Source organism: Somniosus microcephalus, chromosome 26, assembly GCF_052327205.1.
Source record: "Somniosus microcephalus isolate GS21.2 chromosome 26, FLI_Smic_1.0, whole genome shotgun sequence".
Taxonomy (NCBI): domain Eukaryota; kingdom Metazoa; phylum Chordata; class Chondrichthyes; order Squaliformes; family Somniosidae; genus Somniosus; species Somniosus microcephalus.
The window spans coordinates 40,815,980-40,841,540 of NC_141012.1; the positions used below are offsets into that span (position 1 = coordinate 40,815,980).

The following is a 25,561-nucleotide window of genomic DNA, read 5'->3' on the forward strand; positions in this document are numbered from 1 at the left end:
TCAATAGTCACCAAAGAGTAACGCACCAAGCTGTCTATTTCTGGATCATCGCTGAAGAAGGGTTTGTGCTCCTGCTCCTGCTGGTGAACGAAGTTCTCGATGTCGACGTCGAAGCTTGCCGAGGTAATGCACTCTGACCCCTGTGTGGCCTGCTCACATTTCTCAAACAGGAGAGCGAGAAGTGGAAAGAGCGGATGTCTAGGGAGGGGAGGAAGAGGAAAAAAAAGAATTGAAATGGTCAACTTTGACTCACTAAATCAACTGAATAAGAATTGGGGATCAAAAGTATTCATACAACTAATGTTCAGGGACTGGAATCAAATTCAGTGACAGCACAGCCCATGTGATTTGAAACTGAAACAATGATTTATCACAACCACATGACCAATGCGTCCCTCAGTTTGTTGGCCTCAATCTAATTCCTAGAAGAATGGGCCCACAGCATTAACTGGCAATCGCAACAATAACTTATACCATCTTGCACTCTTCACATATTTGCAGGACTATGGGGAAAGAGCAGGGGGAGTGGGACTAATTGAATAGCTCTTTCAATGAGCACGCAGAGGCACGATGGGCCAAATGGCCTCCTTCTGTGTATGATTCTCAATGGTGGAGTAAAGGGAGTGGAGAAAGAGTGGGCTGGGCCCCAAGGCTGGAGATCACTTGGACAAGGTGGTTGATAGCTTGTATAGAATTCAAGAGAACCTTGAAATTGGTGGGGCACTGGGAGCTAGCAGATCTAGGCAAGGATGTGGGTGATGGATGTACAAGAGCTGACTTTAGTAAACTGCTGCTCAGTTCCTTCTCACTACTCGTCTTACCAGAACTGGAAAATAGTTCCAGCAGTGGTTTTGGGGAGAATAACCCTCCGTGGTTAATAATTACTAGAGAATATTGATCACAAACATCTCCCCATCAAAGCATTCACAACACAATCAAAATGCCAGCAGAAATTACAGATTGGCAAATGCCGCTGTAAACAGTAAATTAGAAGAGCCCCAATCGGGAAAGTGTTTTAGGTGCTTGCAAACTATTGTCAACGTGTGTACTTCGCTAATTCTACATGTTTAGCCATTTTTTAATATGGCATAAACATCTTGCACAAATGAAAACTGCTATCAATTTAATTTGTCTGCTGGATCTAGTGTCTGATGATAGGAAGCTCACTTGTACATTTGGTTAAAATTTTAAAACAGATTTCCAGTGTGTTTTTAAAATGTCATTATTTCCACTTCCTCTTTTTAAGCTCCAGATTATTGCTTCTTTATTTGGAGACAAACACACAACATGTTCTGGAGACAGTCCTCTCCTCTATTTTAGCAGATGTTTTCCCTGTTGATTCCAATGTTTCTGATAAAATACAATCCAGAGGAATGTGTCATCAAAAGTAATTCCTAGCCTTGTAAATCACTCCAACCGCACGTCCTACTCCAGCCTAAGATATAGCACAGGCACCTCCAAGTCTTCATCTACATGCTGGCTCTCAAGGATGTCAGCTCCTGCATGTGCACTGACAACACTCATTCTCCAGCATAATCACTAACCCCATGGCTACTGCTGTTCCAACCAGCTGCCTGATCAATATCAAGTTCTAAACCAGTTGAAACATCTCAACAGTTCAACATCAACAAGACAGAAGCCATCTTGTTTGGTTCTCACCAGGACTCTTCTTCCAACGGTTCCACACCCTCTCCAACTCCTCCCACACCTCAAGACTCCCGCCCCTCCTTTCCCCCCCCCCCATGGTCCCTTACCCCATGATTCTGGTAATCAGAACATGTTCCATTCCTCAGCGCCAACGTCCCTCACTTTCATCAGTGCAAGGTAAAAAGAAAAGTCGTTTAAATATTATATTGGAATGCTGCCCATTCACCTGAAGGACCAGGTTAAATCCAAGCATGAGCAAGGCACGGGTAAGGAGGGCTCTTCTTTCCTGTGATGAAGGTTTGAATAGTCCAGTGTGTCAGAACATTATCCTCTCAACTCTGGAATCTGCTCTATAAATCCTGTACAGACTGAGGAATGAAAGTCTCTCTATAACGGTTGTAACAGATTCTGATTGAATTGAGTCAGCATTGCCAAGCAGTTCTCAATGGGCATGAGTCGGCAGCATGCCTCCATCTCCTTCCCTCCCCCAATAAAACCCAGTAATGACATAATCACCTTCAACCGAGAGCTGTAACTCCCACTAAACTGAATTTCTCATTCCACTGAATCACGTTTATTACAAAAACCGACAAAGGCTCCCAACAGGCTCTAACTTTATCAGTGGAATTCCAGACACACATTCCAGCTGCCAGGAACAGCTGCCCGAGCTGAAAGTACTTTCTCAGTGCCCCATCGGACGGATTCAGCTGACACCAACACAGATGCAGTTCTGCAATGCACTACATCCACTCTAGAAAGTACAGAAGGTGTTTATAGTGGCTGTAAAAGCTTGAAACACCCAGTTCAGCAGAATGGCTTGCTTCCTGAAATAATGTTGGTGAAACAGTGTTTAAGTAAACTTCAGAAGTGATCCACAACCTTTCCTGGAACCCATTTAATACGATCATGCAAAATTATGACTTAAAACCTAACTGATCACTCTGTGAACTATATTAATCACTCCTGCCCTCCACCTTATCACAGACCTTTCCTTTTTGTTCCTTATATCCTATATCCTCCCCATCACCAAGACCGGCTACTTCCACCTCTGTAACATCACCCGTCTCTGCCCCTGCCTCAGCCCATCTGCTGCTGGAAACCATCAGCCATGCCTTTGTTACCTCTAGACTCTCGATTATTCCAGGCCAGCCTCCCACCTTGCACCCTTCGTAAAGTTGAGCTCCGACAAAACTCGGCTGCCCACGTCCTTGCTCACACCGAATCCCGTTCACCCATCTCCCCTGTGCTCGCTGACCTACATTGGCTCCCGGCACAACCTCAATTAAAAAATGTTCATTCTTGTTTTCAAATCCCTCATGGCCTCGTCCCTCCACACCTCTGTAACTTTCAACCCTCCGAGATCTCTGCGCTCCTCCAATTCAGGCCTCTTGCGTATCCCTGATTTCTTAATCGGTCCACCATTGGTGGACATGTCTTCAGTTGCCTAGGTCCCAGGCTCTCGACCCTCCCTAAACCTCTCTCCTCCTTTAAGACACTCCTTAAAACCGCACCTGCCCTAATATCTCATGTGGCTTTATCAAAGCCACACGGCCATTCGAGCGCCTAAGTCTGAACTTCAAGGGACCCCTTCCCTCTGCCGACCATAACGTATACTTCCTCAATATCATCGATGAATATTCCCGCTTCCCCTTCGCCATTCCCTGCCCAGACATGACCAGTGCCACGGTCATCAAGTGTCTCGGTAATCTATTCTGCATGTTTGGCATGCCGAACTACATACACAGCGATAGGGGGACGTCATTTATGAGTGACGAACTGCGCCAGTTCTTGCTCTCAAAGGGGACAGCCACGAGCAGAACCACTAGCTACAACCCCCGGGGTAATGGGCAAGTGGAAAGGGAGAATGCTACTGTTTGGAAGGCTGTCACGTTAGCCTTAAAGTCAAAAGGCCTTCCGATCTCCCGCTGGCAGGAAGTCCTCCCAGACGTGCTCCACTCCATAAGGTCTCTGTTATGTACAGCCACTAACGCTACCCCTCACGAAAAGATGTTCGTTTTCCCCCGGAAATCTACCTCGGGCATATCCCTACCCGCATGGCTGACGTCTCCGGGGACAGTACTATTGCGGAAGCACGTGAGAGGCCATAAAACGGACCCCCTTGTGGAAAAGGTACAGCTCCTCCATGCAAACCCTCAGTACGCCTATATCGAATACTCTGACGGGCGAGAGGACACGGTTTCCATAAAAGACCTCGCTCCCTCGGGGAGCGGAGAGAATGATGAGCGACTACCCGAGGAAGACCTACACCAAAAAGAGACAGGACGCCCAGAGGTATCAATACCCAACTTTAACCTGGAGGACACTGCAGATAACCTGGAAGACACTGCGGAGGCCTGGACAGCGGAGGAACCAGAATCCGCTCCCCTAGAGGCACCCCAACCGGCTTTGCGCCGATCACTGAGAACCGCAAAACCTCCTGATAGACTCACTTATACCAACTTTTAAGAAACATCACCCCGATGGACTAAATCTAAAGAAGGGGTGAATGTAATGAAATGTGTTTGGCTTGCCTGTATTCGTTTTGCACTCATGTATATTACCCTCCCCCACACGGTGTATGGTTTCACTTCCTCTTTCCTGACTGACCTGGAAGGCTCCAGGTCTTGGCTCTTGGCTCCACCCCTGACTTCTCTTACATAAAGATCCCAGGATCTGTATGACTCATTCCTGCGAGCCAGTCAGTGTGTTGAGATGTTAGCTCTGATCTTAGTGATTAAAAGCCAACTTGTTAAAGTCTATAGCTTCTAGTTTTGTGGTTATTGAAGGCACATCATGGCTCAATGCCAAATTTTGCTTGCTAACGCTCCTGTGAAGCGCCTGGGGATGTTTTACTATAGTAAAGGCGCTGTATAAATGCTAGTTGCTGTTGACTGTACTTCAAAAATAATCATTGGTTGTAAAAGTGCGTTAGGATGTCATAAGGAAATGAAAGGCATTATATAGATGACAATCCTTTCTTTCCTCTCCTTTGAAGAGATTTTTCAAAAAACAAAAGCAACATAAGCACCTAAGTACAAGTCTCGAGAGTTTGTAGCCTGCAATGTCCACCACTAGAATACTGAACTGACCAGGCATGCGGGGGGAGAGGAGGAACATCAGAGCCCCCGCACACCTGTAACTTGGGGAGGGGAATGAGTGACCTTATTTTTCAATGTTATTTCAAGAATTGTCTTTCCATCCCTGCTGATTCCAGGTTCCAGGATTTCATTCCCCTCATGCAGTTACAGCAGATGTCAATGACACTGTAATTGCTCAATTTGCCTCTACATTATGCAGTTTAATATCTACATTTTGTATCAGAAAACACTTCTACCAGCATTTTACATAGCACAGCCCACCCCAAGGTAGGTCATGACTTTCATCAAAACATTTAGGTACATTTCAGAAAAATAATGAGAACACATCAGCTATTTTCTTTCATTCACCCACAGACTCCTGATCCATGGCCCGCCTCTCATAGTGCCCCCTCTGCCAAATTATCTGCAAGCTTTTTCTGCATGTCGTTGATGGTCTTTGTTATTTGTTAATGCCCCAGTCCAAGACCAACAATCAATATCAAAACAATCGGGAGCTACTGCAGACCACTGGATTATATTGAACACATAAAACAAAATCAGACCTCCCATCATTCGGAGTGCCAGTGACTTACTTTGGTTTTACAGTCTGACCTACTTTGGCACATGTCACTCCTGGAAATAAACACAATTCCATTTATTTAAATGGATTTAGAATCGGTTTCACTCTTTACCAACACAAGGCTCACTCTTCACATTTTCTGGATGTTGATAGCCCTGAAAACAGCAATTTAATAGATCTCAGTTATTATTTCAGAACTAAACTTCTGCCCTGCGCATGTTCTGCTCCCTGATCTCCTTTGTTCCTATGTGTAGGAGCATCAGAACATAACAATTGGGATTGATCACCCTTAGTATCGATTGTGTTTTGGACTGAGAAACCTAGGTGAAGGACTAAGGCCCACAGGGCATCAAGGTTGAAAAGAGATGAGTAGGAGGTAAATCAAGGCATTATGGCCAGGTAATGCCGAGTGTAGGCTTTAAAAGCCTGCAGGCTGTTGGAGGGCAGGACTAGAAGTTCCACTATTTTGAGGTCCTGGGAGAGAGTAAGCAAGACCCAACAATAATCCAACGACCTTAATGTGATGAAATATTCCATTCACCACTGCCTGTGACCGAGATCGGTTTCAGTGTCATTTCCCTTCCCCCAGACCTCATTGTATTGTGTACTGGAATGTGCTGTATTGTATACTGGAATGTGCTGGAATGTGCTGTGTGTAGGGCTCCGCCCATACCTGGCCCCGTTTGTAAGCTAGCTTCAGTCTGGCCTCAGTCTCCAGAAGGAAGACATCTCTCTCTCTTACGTGTTACTTTCTAAGTTAATAAAAGCCTTGTTTTTGTTCTGCTAACTTCGAGTCTCGGAATTATTGAGGCACATCAATTTTATTAACTTATTTTTCAACACTATGGATCAACTCCTGAAACCCGAACGTTTGGATTTGGATCAACATGCTCCGGACGCATCAGCACTGGTTTGAGTGTATGGAATTCTTCCTGGACAATTCCGCAGTCGTCAAAGACGCTACGAGGATGAGACTCGGAATTCTGCGGAATTGGGTAAGCCACCGGGTTTACCCCCTCATCCAAGACGCTGAGACGTACCTGGCCGCCTGCGACATCTTAAAGGCGCATTACCAGCAGCCTACGAATGAGGTGTATGCTAGGCACCTGCTCGCTACCCGCGCACAGCGACCTGGGGAATCGGTGGAGGAGTTCCTAAGCACCCTGAAAATGCTTGGCAAAGACTGCAAGTGCCGAGATGTAAAAGCCGCACTGACGAGCTTGTTCGCGATGCCTTCATCACAGGCCTCAGCTCCACTTACATCCGGCAAAGACTGCTGGAAAAAACGGGGTTGGACCTGAAACAGGCTGCGGACACCGCGCGATCCCTGGATGTGGCCCAGAGAAACTCGGACGCCTACTCTTCAGCCCGCGCCGTCCACGCCGCCACGTGTGCACCGAGGGCGCCGCCATCTTGGAAGGCATCTTCCCCGGCCGACAGCCCAACACTGGCTGGGCCCCGCTCTCCCCCCAGAAGCCCTACGACAGCCGCGACGCGTCAGGGACCCAACTGCTACTTCTGCGGGCAGCCAAAGCACACCAGAAACCTGTGCCCGGCGAAAGGCACCACCTGCTTTAAGTGCGGTAAGAAGGGGCACTTCGGGAAGGTGTGCAGAGGGAACCCCGCCGGAAAACCAACCGCCGGAAAACCCGCCACCGCCGCGTGTGCGCCGTGGGAGCGGCCATCTTGGACGCCATCTTGCCCGACCTCGTGGGGTCCGCCATCTTGTGAGCAGACAGCGTGGACGCCATCTTGTATCGATCAGAGCCCTACAGTGGCATCGGTCACAGTGGACCAGACCAGGCCGCACCCGCTATCCAGATCAATGGTGGACATCGAGGTAAACGGGTGCCGGGTTAAATGCTTAATTGACAGTGGAAGCACGGAGAGCTTTATCCACCCAGAACTGGCACAACAACTCTCCCTAAAGGTGGTCCCTACTCAGGGTACCATCTCTATGGCTGATAAAACCCAGACATCGACCATTCTGGGTTACTGCACGGTACAATTGTGCGTTAACGGAACTGCATATGATAATTTTAAAGTATTAATCATGAAGAACCAATGTGCGAGCGTGATCTTGGGCCTGGATTTCCAGTGCAACCACCAAAGCATCACGCTCAAGTACGGTGGGTCCCAGCCGCCCCTCACAGTGTGCGGTCTGGCTACCCTGAAGGTAAAGCCGCCTTCGCTATTCGCGAACCTTACCCCTAACTGCCGGCCAATAGCGACCAAAAGCAGGAGGTACAGCTGGGAGGACAGGCGGTTTATCGCGACCGAGGTAGACAGGCTCCTGAAAGAGCGCATTATTGAACGCAGCAACAGCCCGTGGCGCGCCCAAGTGGTAGTGGTAAGGGGTAGCGAGAAGAAACGGATGGTGATCTACTATAGTCAAACGATCAACAGGTACACCCTACTAGACGCCTACCCGCTACCCCGCATATCAGAAATGGTGAACCAAATCGCCCAATACCGGGTGTTCTCCACCATCGACCTCAAGTCAGCGTACCACCAGCTCCCTATCAGACCAGAGGACCGCCCGTACACCGCCTTCGAGGCGAACGGACGCCTCTACCAATTCCTCAGAGTCCCCTTTGGGGTGACGAATGGGGTCTCGGTCTTCCAGAGGGAGATGGACCGCATGGTCGATGACCACCACTTGCAGGCAACCTTCCCCTACCTCGACAACGTCACCATCTGCGGTCACAACCAGCAGGATCACGACTCGAACCTCGAGAGGTTCCTGAAAACCGCACAAAAACTCAACCTCACCTACAACGAGGACAAGTGCGTTTACAACACCACGCGCCTCTGCATACTAGGCAGCGTGGTGGAGAATGGGGAAATCGGGCCAGACCCCGACCGATTGCGCCCCCTACGGGAGCTGCCCCTGCCCAACACTCCCAAAGCCCTGAAAAGGTGCCTGGGGTTATTTTCTTATTGTTCCCAATGGGTCCCCAACTACTCCGACAAAGCCCGCCCCCTCTTGAAAGCATCCTCTGTCCCGCTCTCTGCTGAGGCCCACGCCGCCTTCAACAGCATTAAGCAGGATATTGAGCGGGCCACGCTACAGGCAGTGGACGAGAACACTCCATTTCAAGTGGAAAGTGATGCGTCTGACTTCGCCTTGGCGGCCACCCTCAACCAGGCGGGGCGGCCCGTAGCTTTCTTCTCGAGGACCCTCCAAGGGCCCGAGATCAGACACTCCTCCGTGGAAAAGGAGGCCCAAGCCATCGTGGAGGCAGTGCGCCACTGGCGCCACTACCTAGCCGGCAAACGCTTCACCCTACTTACCGACCAGCGGTCGGTAGCGTTTATGTTCAATAATAAACAGAGGGGGAAGATTAAAAATGATAAGATTCTTAGGTGGCGGATCGAGCTCTCCACCTTCGAGTACGACATCATTTACCGCCAGGGGCCCTTAATGAATCCCCTGACGCCCTCTCACGAGGGATGTGTGCCAGCGCCACCGGGGATCGGCTACAGACCCTCCACAACGACCTCTGCCACCCAGGGGTCACGCGGCTGTTCCACTTCATAAAGTCCCGTAACTTACCCTACTCGATTGAGGAAGTTCGGTCCCTGACCAGGAACTGCCGCACTTGCGCTGAGTGCAAGCCTCGGTTCTACCGCCCAGATAGAGCCCACTTAATCAAAGCTACACGGTCCTTTGAGCGGCTCAGCTTAGATTTCAAGGGCCCCCTCCCGTCCGTCGACCGCAATGTTTACTTCCTGAACATTGTGGACGAATACTCCCGGTTCCCATTCGCCTTCCCCTGCCCAGACATGACCAGCGCCACGGTCATTAAATGCCTCAACAGCCTGTTCTGCCTGTTCGGTATGCCGAGCTACATCCATACGGATAGGGGGGCGTCCTTCATGAGTGAAGAGCTACGCCAGTACATGCTGTCCAGGGGGATCGCCACGAGCCGTACCACCAGCTACAACCCCCGGGGTAACGGCCAAGTGGAGCGAGAGAACGGGACAGTATGGAAAGCAGTCACTCTAGCTCTAAGGACCAAGGGCCTCCCTATCTCCCGCTGGCAGGAAGTCCTCTCGGATGTGCTCCATTCGATACGGTCGCTATTGTGTACGGCCACTAATACCACGCCTCATGAACGAATGTTTGTCTTTCCCCGGAAATCCACCTCAGGCGTATCCATGCCGTCATGGCTCTCCACCCCAGGTCCGGTACTCGTGCGAAGGCATGTGAGGGGCCACAAGACGGACCCTCTCGTGGAGCCAGTACACCTACTCCACGCCAACCCCCAATACGCATATGTCCGGCACGCCGACGGAAGGGAGGACACCGTGTCCATAAAAGACGTCGCCCCAGCCGGCATCGACAACAACCACGGCAATAGCGGCAACGACGATCACAGCAACTCTTACCCACCCACCACTCTTTCATCACCCCCAGAAGAACACCGACCAACGGCACCCCCACCAACTACCCCTCCAACAACCCTGGCGGCACCCCCGGCAGAGACCCAGGAGGCTACCGGGGACACCCAGCCGACACCCGCGGCACCGCAACAGCCACGTCGGTCGCAGAGGACTATCAAACCCCCGAACAGACTAAATCTATAGAAGGGGTGAATGTGATGAAATATTCCATTCACCACTGCCTGTGACTGAGATCGGTTTCAGTGTCATTTCCCTTCCCCCAGACCTCATTGTATTGTGTACTGGAATGTGCTGTATTGTATACTGGAATGTGCTGTGTGTAGGGCTCCGCCCATACCTGGCCCTGTTTGTAAGCTAGCTTCAGTCTGGCCTCAGTCTCCAGAAGGAAGACATCTCTCTCTCTTACGTGTTACTTTCTAAGTTAATAAAAGCCTTGTTTTTGTTCTGCTAACTTCGAGTCTCGGAATTATTGAGGCACATCACTTAAGAGCAAGAAGAATGTTCATAAAAATAAATATGGCTCTTAAATAAAATGGTTCTCATCAAAATTCAGCTTCTCACTGTTACTAGATGGTCAGTTGCATTAGAGGGCTGATAACCTACAGGCTGTGAATTGAAATCCGACCATGGCAAGTTGAGAAACTGAATTCAACAAATCTGGTAATTTGTGGACTGCCAGCAGAAAAATCTGCTAGATTGTTGTAAAAACTCCAACTTATTCACTAATGTCCTTCAGAGAAGGGACTATAACTTGACACCCCTGCCCAATCTGGCCTACAATAGACTAGTCCACACTTAAGTGACTGCCCTCTGAAGTGGTCTAGCAAGCCACTGTTGTAAAGCAAGCCATTCTTGTGAAACAAATTGCTTGCAGATGAACAATACAAGACGAATAATACGAATGATGCAGCATTAATGCATCCGTAGACAAAACACCGCCATCTATGGTAAATGATTTGCCATTAGAACCACCATGTTGTTTCCAGGCCAATCATATAGGGCAGCAATGCAGCTTTAACATAGATGGCCTGTAAGATATTCCACTAGCATCAGTGGCACCCCTATCTGTTAAACAATCGTGCACATTAATACTGCACATGCGCAGTTGTCCCAGTGTTGCCACCAGTGAATCCACCCACAGTAGAAACAGGGCAGGTTTGGCACCAAGGGAACCAGACCACTGGAAGTGGCTCTGTAAATTAAACGGAGGTATCGAGTTTTTTCCACGGGTTCGACTGGTCTTGCATTACATCGACTTTATACCGTGCCAGTCAATCAGAAAGAAATGCTGAGCCTTTTTCCTTTAATAAATAAAAAAAAAAATCACTTTTTTTATTTCGAATTCCTGACGAAGCTGAACAGAAGGCTCCATTTTGTGTGTGTGTGAAGATATCGTAAATCATAAATGATCTGTCTGATCCCACTTTAATGCGAATCTGTGAATCACGGTGGAATGAAAGGAAATAGAATGCTCGCCTCGATGTCGTCCTCCCAGAGGAGCCGGCAGGAAGATATGAAAGGCAAATTCCAGCAAGTATTAGCATTATGAAATTTCTGCACCTTATGAGCCCTCACGGTCAACAGATGCCTCCTCCTGCCATTTAACAGCCTCAAGATCAATTACAACAGAAAGACTGGAATTGGCCCAATACATGGATACCAAATTGCTTGGAATTAATAAGGCAGTCAAATATCAGGTGTCGAGAGTTCAAGTATTTCTGACCCGCAATGACCTGCACTCACCACACACATCAACTCATCCAGTTCTTTCACAAAGTGAATTTAATCAGTCAAAACTCAAGAAAGACGGTGAGGAAAACATATTTTTTGAAAACTAACTGGCTGGCACGTGCTCGGTGGGGGGCGGGGAGGGGGGGATTTGATCCTCTACGAGTCTGTACAAATATGCAGCTAAACTGCTGTGACATTTACTGCAACTGAGAGGTCGTTTGCTGCCTCTAATAAAAAAGAGGATTTGACATTGCCTAATAAAGGCAAATGAATTCATGTAATGGGCTAATTTAGCACATTCAGCACTGTTCTGCTAGCAAGCTGAGGCAGCAGAGAGCACAGGCAGGAATACAGAGAGGCTACTACTGCCGGCAGTTTTCCACTTAACAACTCATTGCTTCAGTCTCATTCACTCCCAAATGGACTGAATCCGCTCCTTTACATGGTGCTCTTTAACCCCAAACCAGATGTTCCCTGTGATTTGTTCCAAATGAGCAGCCTCCATGTTAATAAGGGAGGTTCAAGAAACTGACCTGAAATAGCACAGTGCATCTGAGCTAGATTTAACTGTGCGTTCCTGAATTCCAAGTTCCAGCTGACAACTGTGCAGCGAGGCAAACGGGGCGTCTGAAACCTGAGTGAACAGGGCAACCAACAGGGTATCTCCGTAACCAATGAGATTTAAGGATTGGGAAATAAAACAGTGGAAGGACTCAGGAGGGTGAATTTAATATCAATCAGATACAGAAAGAGAAATAAAGAGGGGGAAAGAAAGATTGGATTATGAGAGAGAGAAAGAGGCAGAAAGGAAAAAGAAAAGAAAAAAAAAAGAAAAAAATTAAATTGTGACATTTTTCATGGGCCAGATTTTGCTGCAGGACGGAATCTAATGGCGTCTGCCGTGAGTTAGACTTGCCCTTGCACGGTTAAGTTTTTGCGTGGCAAGTTGCTGAAAGTGCGAGCTGATAACATCGCAGCAAGATAAACAGGGGGTCTGGGGCCTGAGTGAACAGGGCACGCAACTGTGTATCGCCTTAACCAATCAGATTGAAGGACTGTGAAATTAGCAACTGAGAAGGAAGGTGTAAATAAGAGTGGGTGAATTCAATATCAAATCAGGTACAGAAAGAGCAATGTGTGAACCCTGACCCCTCATGGTCAGTGTGGCTCACTTACTTACTGGGTAGTGCAGTCAATGAACTGATTCAGGAGGTGAGCTGCAGTGAGTTGTAATCTCCCCATTTTTCATTCAGCGTCTTGAAGTTGGTCATCTTTTCCAGGTCCTCTTAAAGAGATTCCCCAAACCGTCCCTGTCAGACGCCCAACTGGCTTGTCTTTCACAGGTCTCGGTGCTCCTGGCACATTACTCAGCTATTGCTAGCCCTGCTGAAATATTGGCACCAACAACTCTGCTCAGTTTACTCATGCCACAAACAGACAAGCTGCTTTTGGATCCTCTGGTGCCACTTGGCTAATGAGGTTCATCATTAATATACAAACTCTTGACACTTGCACACAAATTGGTTGATGTATGCTAATAACAGCACCACGTGTACCAAACTAAGCCAATAAAATGCAAGCAATGCACCATGACAGATAAATATGATGTCAGGAAGCACTTCTTCACACAAAGGGTAGTGGAAATCTGGAACACTCTCCCCAAAAAGCTGTTGAGGCTGGGGTCAATTGAAAGTTTAAAAACTGAGATTGATAGATTTTTGTAAGCAAGAGTGTTAAGGATTACGGAACCAATGGCGGGTAAATGGAGTTAAGATACAGATCAGCCATGATCTAACTGAACGGCGGGGCAGGTTCGAGGGGCTGAATGGCCTACTCCTGATCCTATATAATGTAACCAGCCAGATAAACTGCTGCTCGTTTCTTTCTGCTCCTGTACATTCTTAGAGGAAGCTGAGTTGTGTGCCCGCTGCATAAAAAGAACTGGAGTTCATAACAGGACTTCAGTACATCAAAACTTATGGGATGCTGTAAAACCTTGGGGGGTTCCTTTCTGGCTTTGTGAGTAACTGGTGTGATACAGTATGGTACTGAGCCATACAGCTTAGGAAGCTGCCAGATTTGTGCTGAATTAGTTGATCTGAGCTAAGGTACTGGTTAAGGGGACTACAATTAGCCTCAGCACCCTGCACTAGGGAGAAACGACAACAAATCTTGTTCGGACTGGTTGCTACCCACAGATTCCTGCGCGAAAGTGTGTATGTTGGAAAGGGTTCAGCGCTGATGCTCTGTGTGGTAGAATAGCCAGCCAATACTCCATACCTAGGTTCACACATGGCGAAAAGGCACTTGAGCAAAGTATTGGCACGGTATCAATGCACATAAAACCATACCCCCTCATGAGAAAACCTCCTGCTGATTACCACCGACTGCCTTCCCTCAACTGATGAATCAGTGCTCCTCCATTTTGAACACCACTTGGAAGAAGCACTGAGAGTAGCAAGGGCACAGAATGTACTCTGGGTGGGGGACTTCAATGTCCATCACCAAGAGTGGCTCGGTAGCACCACTACTGACCGAGCTGGCCGAGTCCTGAAGGACATAGCTGCCAGTCTGGGCCTGCGACAGGTGGTGAGAGAACCAACACGAGGGAAAAACCTACTTGACCTCGTCCTCATCAATCTACCTGTCGCAGATGCATCTGTCCATGATAGCATTGGTAGCAGTGACCACCGCACAGTCATTATGGAGACGAAGTCCTGTCTTCACACTGAGGACACCCTTCATTGTATTGTGTGGCACTACCACCGTGCTAAATGGGAGAGATTCAGAACCGATCTAGCAGCTCAAAACTGGGCATCCATGTGGGCCATCAGCAGCAGTAGAATTGTATTCCACCACAATCTGTAACCTCATGGCCCGGCACATCCCTCACTCTACTATTACCATCAAGCCAAGGGACCAACCCTGGTTCAATGAGGAGTGCAGAAGAGCTTGCTAGGAGCAGCACCAGGCGTACCGAAAAATGCGGTGCCAACCTGGGGAAGCTACAACACAGGACTACATGCATGCTAAACAGCGGAAGCAGCATGCTATAGACAGAGCTAAGCGATCCCACAATTAACGGATCAGATCAAAGCTCTACAGTCCTGCCACATCCAGTTGTGAATGGTGGTGGACCACTAAACAACTAACAGGAGGAGGAGGCTCCATGAATATCCCCATGCTCAATGATGGTGGAGCCCAGCACGTGAGTGCAAAAGACAAGGCTGAAGTGTTGGCAACCATCTTCAGCCAGCAGTGCCGAGTGGGTGATCCATATCAGCCTCCTCCTGAGGTCCCCACCACCACAGAAGCCAGTCTTCAGCCAATTCGATTCACTCCATGTGATATCAAGAAATGGCTGAGCACACTGGATACAGCAAAGGCTGTGGGCCCCGACAACATCCCGGCTATCGTGCTGAAGACTTGTGCTCCAGAACTAGCCGCGCCTCTAGCCAAGCTGTTCCAGTACAGCTAAAGCACTGGCATCTATCCGACAATGTGGAAAACTGCCCAGGTACGTCCTGTCCACAAAAAGCAGGACAAATCCAATCCGGCCAATTACTGCCCCATCAGTCAATTCTCAATCATCAGCAAAGTGATGGAAGGTATCAATCAGCACTTCCTTCATCGTAACTGGGTGAAAATCCTGGAACTCCCTCCCTAACAGCACTGTGGGAGTACCTTCACCACACGGACTGCAGCGGTTCAAGAAGGCGTCTCACCACCACCTTCTCAAGGGGTAACTAGCGATGGGCAATAAATGCTGGCCTTGCCAGCGACGCCCACATCCCATGAATATTAAAAAATTAGTGCCTACAGAAAGCCTGGTCTAAGAGGACAAAAGTCATAGAATAACAGCACAGAAGGAGGCCATTCAGCGCATCGTGCCTGTACCGGCTCTTTGAGGAGCTATCCAATTGGTCCCACTCTCATTTTCTTTCCCTATAATTTTTCCGTTTCAAGTATTTATCCAATTCTCTTTTGAAACTTACTATTGAATCTGCTTCCACCGCCCTTTCAGGCAGTGCATTCCAGATCACAACAACTCACTGCATAAAAAAATGTCTCCTCATCCTTCCCATGGCTTTTATGCAAATTATCTTAAATCTGTGTTCTCTGGTTAACAACCCTTCTGCCAGTGGAAGCAGTTTCTCCTTAGTTACATCAAAACCCTTCATGGTTTTGAACAACTCTATTAAATATCCCCATAACCTTCTCTGGGCTAAGGAGAACAATCCCAGGTACTCTACCCTCATCCCTGTGTCTGCGATACTATCATTTAATAGCAGTTATCAGCACTTCATTGCTTATTGCAGTCAAATTTATTTCACACGGTCCATCCCTGTGAAAGGCCTTCCCACACAGAATGTAATATAAAACCGGTACACTTTCTCAGACAGCTTGCAGTGTCCGTTCCACTGGGGCGTTTTACAAACCTGATACTTGGGGAGTTTTCAAAAAGGAGCACAGAGCCCCTCGATAAATGTGAATTTCACGAGAGTTTTTGATCCCCCGCACAGCACGACATCAGGAGAAAGAAAATGCACACATCTATTTTGAAAGCGTGCATCATTTCCCTGATCCCCTTCAGGCTTCAGTCATTGCTACAGAACCCCTGGGACAGGAGATTATAAAAAGAACATGAAGTGAGTGTTAGTGCGTTCCTGGGAACATCAGCAACACAACATCCAGGTCCACCGGGGAACATACCGACAGCAAGTAACTGCCACAGTCAGAGAAACCCGCGCTCTCAGAGGACGGGGAGAGCAGACAAGGTCAAAGGCAAAATGTTAAAGTGCCTCTGGGGCTGTCTCATATTTAGCTACAGTACACTACTCTGTCTCTTCACAGAGAAAACAAAACAAAACACATTGGCTCTGGGCTAAATTATGGTTTGTTTTGATCTGCAATAAGTCTCTACGGTCATTTATTGGCACATAACAGAGATGGGTGAATTAAAAACGCAAATAAATCTGAAGCAAACTGAACAACTGAGGCAATGCAAATAATCAAAACTAATGTTTATTTGCTGCTTTCAACCTCCCCCTTTCCAACTTTCTCCCACCGAGTCCTGAAGGGCTGACGTACGGAGAAAGAAAAAGAAACAACTTGCATTTATAGCAAGCCTTTCACGACCTCAAGACGTCCCAAAGCACTTTACAGCTAATGAAGTGCCTTTGAAGTGTAGTCACTGTTGTAACGTAGGGAAACATTACATATTGTTCCATGGGGGGGTGGTGGGATGGCTAATGACTTCCAGTACCTTGCAGAGTGGCCACTCTTCCTGTGTGAGCCTAGACAGTGAGTGTCAGCAGACTGTTTCATCGTTGGTGTCTTTACCTTCCCTCTTCCTCCTCAATCCACCCAGTAAAACATGTGTAAGAAAGGATTACTCGCTCAGTTTTTGTGAATGATCACAGTATTTCTGCGTTTGTGGGTGGTATTGGAGGCTCAGGTAAGAAATGCGGATTGGAGTTGGGCATTAGAAGTACCGCTGAGATAAGATACTACAGAGGCCAGAGTGGGTCATAAATCAGTAACGCCTTAAGGGATTAAGTGTGAACCTCAAACTGTTTATCAACATCACATGAACCTAAAGAGCATTACACCCTTTAAAACCCATCCTAACCTGTGTGATCTGACAACAAATACAGGTGCAGCTCCAGAGGAGGAAGGGGATTGTAATCCATTGTCAGCTAGATTTATATGGGTTAGCAGTGGGTATTATAAATAGCAACAGACTAGTGATTCCTTAGCATGGTAGGATACCAGCACTATTATTTAGAGCTCTTCTCTTTCACACAAGCCATCATTTTGGTGCTCTACCTGCCCTGAATACCACCTACTTAGTGCCAGTTCATTGCTCAATATGGGCAGCCTTGTGCTGTGGAGTCACCGCACGAGAAAGCAAAGAGACCGCCCAAATTCAGTTAGCTTACACCCCATGCGGTTGAGAGACAGGAGACTTTTATCCTAAATGCAGGCTCCTGTAATTGATATCAGATGGTGGGAACTCAACTGCTCCTGTAGTACAGGACTTGAACCTTCAGAAATATTAGTTGGGACTTTCAACTTCGGTGGAGGAGGATATCGGATCGTCCGTCCGTTATACACCCTGCCCGGTTTTTCCTTCCACTGAAGCCCATCTTACGCCCCGCTGAAGTTGAAAGTTCCTGCCCATTGGGAGTAATTTTAACCGTATTCAGCGGGCGGGAAGCCCACGGGATCGGGTGGAACGCTAGTTTTACACCCTGCCCAATATTACTCTCCAATGACTTCAATGGAGAAAAAGAAAACCAGGCGGGGTGTAAAACCAGTGTTGCACCCGATCCTGTCAGTATCCCGATGGGTGGGTTCGGTTCAAATGACCCCCATTGAGTTTGATTTACTGCATGTCACAGGGGAATGGCAACCCTGCATGTCAAGCGTCCCCAAACAGCAGATTGTGATTCCTGGCTGTACCTGCAATCCATTTCAAAGGACCACGGGGAGTCGTGGGGCACCACGATACAGACCCATCAACTTTTGTCCTGCCCACAAAGCTTGTTCACTTGTAGCTGCTCAGTCCTTGCCATCAATTATCATTTGCTTTTGACGATGTGTGGAAGTGAACCATTAATCAGCCATTACTCAAAGAGCTCCAAGGGCAGGACAAATGTCAAAAATGGGAACTACTGTTGAACGACACAGACGAATGTCACTGGTCTGATGATGTTCTGCAGTAACATTAAATGAGAAAATTGAGAATAATGTGCTAGGAATCTATATCAAATGAAAGAGAGTTGGCTAACTTCCATACAAAACTGAGAAATGTGAATGATCATAGAGTGGATACTTTGTGTGTGTAAATTTATAGCCTTGTTATAGAACACAGTTGTTCAAATAATAACATGCTTAACCATAATGGCCGATTAAAGGTATGGAGCTGGCCCCAGAACTCAGTAAGGTGAATGGCTTGAGTAAGTGGACCATAATAATGGAATATAATTGGGGATCCTGCTATGAACATTTGGGACCATTTATTATATTTGGTAAAGGGATCTTTCAGAATACCTTTTCATTGGCCTTTATGTTGTGGACAAGCAATGAGCCATTAAGACAGAAGCAAGAAGCAACAAATTAAGAGACATTTGGATGTAACTTTGTCTTCCCATAATCTTGGTCTCTCGTTATATTCTGGTCAAGGGAACTTCTAAAACTCAGTAAGAAAATAGAGAATTTGAAATAGAGTGTGTAGGTGCCCTATAGCATCTTCTCCTCAGAGACCGTGCCTGTTGATAACTGAAGGTTCAGCCTATAATGCTTTACTTCTTCCAGGTGGATGGCAAGCACAGTCTACGTGCATATGCTTTACATCTGATTGTCCAGGAAGCCACCTCTCACAATCCCCGTTAAGGTGTTCACACTGGAGGTACAATCTGGTTTAATACTTTGCCAGATTTGCTTCAGATCAGAGACCTTCCAGGCCCCCTCATCTTCTCCTGACCTTTCTTCTTCTGAGGAAGGCAAATGAATGAAAAATGCAACTTGAAACCTCTTAACAGTCAGGAAATGCTACTTACTATGGAGAGTGGGTAACTGTCCTTACACCTCAGAGCCCTGGGATCAAATCCACTGGAGACTGGTCAGATGAAAATGTCCTCTCTCTGACAATTGCAAGGGTCCTACACAGAGCTTGGAGCAAACTCAATCCAGTTTGAGTCAACAACACAAACTTCCCACAATTTAATTGTAAATGTCTCTTTAGAGATCAGAGAGGCCATAATGATGAGAACATAAAAAATACACATTGGTGGAGTGATGGGTGACAAAGGATCTTTATCCATATCCCACCATGGGTAAGGAGTACCTGATGCAGAGAGATAGTTTAAAAGTACAACAAAACAAGACCCAAGAGACAAAATAATGTTAAGGGAATATTATGTGTGCTGTTGAGCCCAGTGCACCCATACGCAAAGATTTAGAGCATCACTTAGGAGTCCTGGTAAGAAACTCCAAATGTAAGATTCTGTATTGACCCTGGGATAGACATTTTCCATCCCTGGTGTTGAATTGGCTTCCGGCAAGACTTAGTTCAGGTTAAGGCAATGCGAAATCAGGATTTTGAAAGTACATGATTTTCAGCCACTTGGTTGTTCTGAGCCATAAAGTCCATTCATCCACCTAGTTTCCAATCTGCCTCAACAGTACACAACAGGGCTAAAGCCAAGTTAAAGAGGTAGACTAATCTGACAGTACTAGTAACCTACCAGAATCCTGAGCAACTAACAGTACCGAGGGCCGACTAAAAGGATGGAGGAACACAGGAACTGAAAAATTCACGATGTAATAAAAACAAAAAATGGTGGAAATACTCAGCAGAGGGACAAACAGAGTTAACGTTTTAGGTTGATGACCTTTCATCAGAACTAGCAAAGGCTAGCGATCTAACAGATTTTAAGAAAGTACAGAGCAGGGCAAGGGGGGGGAGGGGTGCTAAGAACAAAAGGGAAGGTCTGTGGTAGGGTGTGAGGCAGGAGTGATTCAATGACAAAAGGGATGGTGCAAAGCAAAAGTGGGGTGGTGATGGGACAAGTAAAGAAACAAAAGATGGGTCCAGAAGAGGTGTAAATGGCAACAGAAGAACCATTACTAACAGCTGCTGTCCGAAAGAAATGGGAGCAGTGGTTATGATCTGAAATTGATGAACTCATTGTTGAGACCTGGAGGCTGTAAATTGCCTAATCGAAAGTTGAGCTGCTATTCCTCTAGCTTCCATTGAGCTTCATTAGAATAGTGTAGGAGGCTGAGGACAGAGGTCAGAGTGGGACAGAGAATTAAAATGGCAAGTGACCGGAAACTCGGTCACGCTTGCAGACTGAATGGAGGCGTTCAGCAAAGTGATCACCCAATCTGCGTTTGGTCTCCCCAATGTAGAGGAGACCGCATCGTGAGCAGCGAATACAATATACTAAGTTAAAAGAAGTACAAGTAAATCGCTGTTTCACTTGGAAGGATTGTTTGGAGCCCTGGACGATGGGAAGGGAGGAGGTGAAAGGGCAGGTGAGGTGAAAGGGCAGGTGTTGCGTATCCTGCACTTGCACAGGAAGGTGCCATGGGAAGGGGAGTGGGTGTTGGGGTGATTGAAGAGTGGACCAGGGTGTCGTGGAGGGAGTGGTCTCTTTGGAATGCTGAAAAGCGAGTAGAGGGGAAGATGTGTTTGGTGGTGGCATCATGCTGGATGTGGCGGAAATCACGGAGGATGATCCATTGAGTATGGAGGCTGGTGGGGTGGAAGGTGAGGACAAGGGAAACCCTATCGTGGTTTTGGGAGGGAGGCGAAGGGGTGACAGCAGAAGGGCTGGAAATGGGACGGACACAGCCAAGGGCCCTGTCAACCATGGTGGAGGGGAATCTTCGGTAAGGAAGACATAGGAAGCACTGATGTGGAAGGTGGCATCATCAGAACAAATGTGCGGAGATGGAGAAACTGGGTGAATGAAATAGAGCCCTTACAGGAAGTGGGGTGGGAGGAAGTGTAATCAAGGTAGCTAGGGGAGTCAGTGGGCTTATAGTAGATATAGGTTGACAGTCTATCTCCAGAAATGGAGATTGAAAAGTCAAGGAAGGGAAGGGAAGTGTAGGAGAAAGACCATGTGAAGGCGAGGGAAAGATGGAAATTGGAAGCAAAGTTGATGAAATTTTCCAGTTGGGGTGACAGTCGGAAGTGGCACTGATACAGTCATCAATGTACCGGAAAAAGAGGTGAGGGAGGGGATATGTGTAGGACTGGAACAAAGAACGTTCCACGTATCCCACGAAAAGGTAGGCATAGCTAGGACCCATACAGGTTCCCACAGCATCACCTTTTATTTGGAGGAAGTTAGTGGAGTCAAAGGAGAAGTTGCTCAAAATAAAAACAGGTTCAGCCAGGCAGAGCATGATGGTAGTGGATGGGCACTGGTTGGGTCTCCATTCAAGGAAGAAGCACAGGGCCCGCAGGCTGTCCTGGTGGAGAATGGAGGTGGAGAGGAACTGGACGTCCATGGTGAAAAGGAGATGGTTAGGGCCAGGAAATTGGAAACTGTTAAAGTGGCGGAGGGTATCGGAAGAGTCACAGATGGCGTCGGAAGAATTGCGGATGTGGGTGGGAAGAGACTGGATGGGGGAGAAGAAAATATGTAATGGTTCCAATTAGGGTGCTCGATGTCTTCACCTGAATCATTACTTTTTGGACACATTTGTCAAGTTTCTGGAGATCCAGCACTAGACTGTAATCCCCAGTAAAATTGGTCATCCTTTCTCCAGATGAGGTACAGGTTTTACAGAACTAAGGGCCCAAAAATTCGGGTCGGGGGCTTCCCGTGGGTGCAAGCCCCCGACCTGCACTTACCTTGCACGCCGGCAGTTGAGCTGCAGGGCCCCGTGGAATTCTGCTCTGGGGCTTGGCCCAGCTGCCGGCGCGCTGTGCTTGCGTGTCCCAGGGGCGTAGTTAGTGCGATGCGTCCCCTGGGATCACGTGAGCCATGGGCAGCCAATCGGAGGAGGGAAAAGCCCATTCATAAGATTGACAGGAAGGCCTGTGAAAACTTATGAATACTACGGGCCTCAAAATAGCATTAAACCTTCAAATAATTTTTTTTTTTTAAATCACTTTTTCAATAAACTACAAATTACATTAAATAACTATTTTAAACAATAATTTAAATTTTTGAAAAAAATAATTTTATAAAAAATGGGGCTAAAAATAAACTTGCTTTAAAGTATTTAAAAATAATAAACCTGTGGAAAAAATGTTTTAATTTTAATTAATTGACCACTTACCTTGTAAAAAGCAGGCCTTACGCCTGCTTTTTAAATGTGTAAATCCTACAGGCTTAACCTCGCATGAAAACCTGTAAAAAAAAACGAAGTTCGATGCGCACGCGCAGCCTCCCCTGCGCGCGCGTTCGACCTCTGAACCCCTTCGTTCAGAGGATCGGAAGTGCCGGTTTCCCGCGCATGCAGGAAACCAGCACTTCCATTCGGCCTACGGGTGAGTGCCCCGTGCGTGCTCACCCGTGGAGAGCCGAATTTCTGGGCCAATAGCCAGCTAGCTTTGCATTCGCCCTTGATTGGATCCCTGGAAATCTCAACGCTGAAACTTGAGGGGGGAGGAGCGCTACCTCAGATTAACTACACCTACACTTTATTTAAAGAATCATTGGTGTAGATGCACTGGGAACCTTTTAGTGCATGGAAATCCCCCATCCTTTATACTTTCCCTCCTTGAAATGAGAGATTAGCGAGAATGTCCACTGAAACCAAAACCGATAAACAACAACAGTGCAAAGTTGCGTCTGAAAATCTCGTCTGATCTCTGTTTAGGAGCTGAAGATACACCAGAAGTTCCTTTTTCAGCTGCTCGATTAGGTCTAATTCCGAGAAACCGGCAGTTCCTGGAACTTGCACTACTAAATCTGGTGCTCTAATGTCAGCCGTGGCTCCTTGGTAGCAATCTCGCCTGAGTCAGAAGGTTGTGGGTTAGTCCCACTCCAGAGACTTGAGCACAAAGGTTGACACTTCAGTGCAGCACTGAGGGAGCGCTGCACTGTTGGAGGTGTCGTCTTTCAGATGAGACTTTAATCCGGAGGCCCTGTCTGCCAGTGGATGTAAAAGATCCCATGATACTATTCGAAGAAGAGCATGGGAGTTCTCCCCAGTGTCCGGGCCAAGATTTATCCCTCAACCAACATCACTAAAAAAACAATTATCTCACTGGTGTTTGTGGGGTGTTGCTGTGCGTAAACTGGCTGCCGCATTTTCTATATTACAACAGCAACAACACTTTAAAAGTACTTAATTGGTTGTAAAGTGCTTTGGGACGTCCTGAGGTCATGAAAGGCGCTATATAAATGCCATTCTTTCTTTTTCTTTTATTCTGGAAGCATCATAGATCCAGTTATCCATGATTCTGCTGTTGGGATAAAGGAGCAGCATAAATGTGGGTAGTCAGTTCATGGGTGATGATCTTCCAGACCTAAACAAGTGCCAGTGTAAAAGCAGTGATAGAGGCCAAGCAACTATAGGACAATGCAACACATCACGCTCATGAATTTTAATGAGCTGCCTCCTGTTTCAGTTTTACTGGCGAACACATTTAAAGCAAGAGGCGCCAATTGATTATTGCGAAGTCAGTGTGAATAAAAATAACTGCAAAGAAATTAATCGAACTGCACAGAATAACAGGGAGGCAACGGACAGTATGAGTGATAACATAAAAGGCAACAGCAAAACTTGGATAGATTATAAACATCGTCTCAGTCTTTGTAGCGTATCCTAATTCGCACCAAATCTCGTTCACCCCATCACCCCTCTGTTCACTGACCTACAATGGCTCCCGACCCAGTAACATCTCAAATTTAAAATTCTCATCCTTGTGTTAAAATCTCTCCTTGGCCTTGCCCCAACCAATCTCTGGAACCTCCTCCAGCCCAACAACCCTCAAGAACGCTACATTCTTCCAAATCTGGCCTCTAGTGCATCCCTGATTTCCTTCACCCCAGCATTGGCGGCCGTGTATTCAGCTGCCTAGGTGTTTAGCTCTGCAATTCCCTCCCTAAACCTCTCTGCCTCTCTCTCCTCCTTTAAGATGGTCCGTAAAACCTACGTCTTTGACCAAGCATTTAGTCACCTGTCCTAATCTCTCCTTATGTGGCTTTGTGTCAGATTTTTGCCTGAAAACGCTCCTGTGAAGTGTCTTGGGACGTTTTATTACATTAAAGGCACTATATAAATATAAGTTGTTGTTGTTGTCATCTGACCATGAGCGCTTGTATGTTTATATTGTTACTGTTTCATGCCAGCTGTCACCCCTGCCGTTCTGAAGAATGGTCATCCCTGTGCTTTGCCCAAGTGGTAATTATTCATAAGAGAGTTTTGACAGCAAGTGTTGGCAGACTATTCAATCTCACAGGGCATCACAGTGGAGCCCGATATTGTCCTCACCTGATGTTTACACATGCAACCATCCAGCTGGATATAGATTGGCAATAAGAACCTCACCGAGTCTGCTTTCTTTGACTCAAGGACACCGAGACCAATTGTAGCAGCCCTCAATGGCAAAACTGGCTGAGATCAGTTAACTTGGCACAGGATAGGGATTGAAGCTGAAAATTACCTGGCTAAGCTGCTTGCTGGCTATAGTCACTACGCCCATACAGCAAATATCCCACGGCATTGCACACAATGAAAGTGCAGCATTTGAACTGTGACAGCTAAAGTGTGACAAGGAAGTGTAAGGCTTGCTAGAAGATACATACAAGTCCTGTGTATAGCACACACTTCCTGTAAGTATTATACTTAATTCGTGTAACACAATCCATCACACTGTTGCTAACACCCCACTGTTATACAACAGTGCATCCTCCAACACACTCATACACTTATATACAGATAATCACACCTGTGAAGTCAATATAGGTGGTGGGTTCCATTTTAGGTAGTAGCAGGTGATGTCTGGTTATTTAGTATATGATGTTGTCCAAACCGAAGGACTTAAAAAATGATTGTGGTGTACGTTTATCAAGTAATAATCTACAGCTGATGGCCAGGAAGCAATACCGTACATATGCAACCATAATTATGTGCGCTCATCAAAATGACGTTATCAGCCAGTGCCAACACTGAGAACTCCTAGGACTGGAACAGTATAGCTAGATGTAGAGCAAAGATACTTGCATTACATAGTACTACATAGCATTTGCAGCACATTCGGCCCAAAGGTCCATGCCAGTGTTTATACTGCACATGAGCCTCCTCCCACCCTTTTCCATCTATTCTTTTCTCTTTCATGTGCTTATCCAGCTTCCCCTTAAATACTAATGCTACTCACCTGAACCATTCCTTATGGTAGAGAGTTCCAAATTCTAACCACTCTCTGGGTAAAGAAGTTTCTCCTGAATTCCCTATTGGATTTATTAGTGACTATCTTATATTTATGGCCCCTAGTTCAGGTCTCGTCTACAAGTGGAACCATCTTCTCTACGTCTACCCCATCAAACCCTTTCATAGTCTTAAAGACCTCGATCAGGTCACCCTTCAGTCTTCTCTTCTCTAGGGAAAAGAGCCCCAGCCTGTTTAATCTTTCCTGATAGAT

The 25,561-nt window shown here is 46.9% G+C and overlaps 1 protein-coding gene across 9 annotated transcripts in view; it reads right to left on the reverse strand.

Moving 5' to 3' along the window:
* The window catches only part of pknox2 (pbx/knotted 1 homeobox 2), a 464,550-nt gene that overhangs the window by 97,238 nt on the left and 341,751 nt on the right, over positions 1-25,561 (reverse strand). For all 9 annotated transcript variants that reach the window (XM_085968080.1, XM_085968086.1, XM_085968078.1 and 6 more), the window contains one exon: positions 27-198. In XM_085968080.1, the coding sequence (XP_085824206.1) occupies positions 27-198 (172 nt within the window). The remainder of the gene's footprint in view (positions 1-26; positions 199-25,561) is intronic.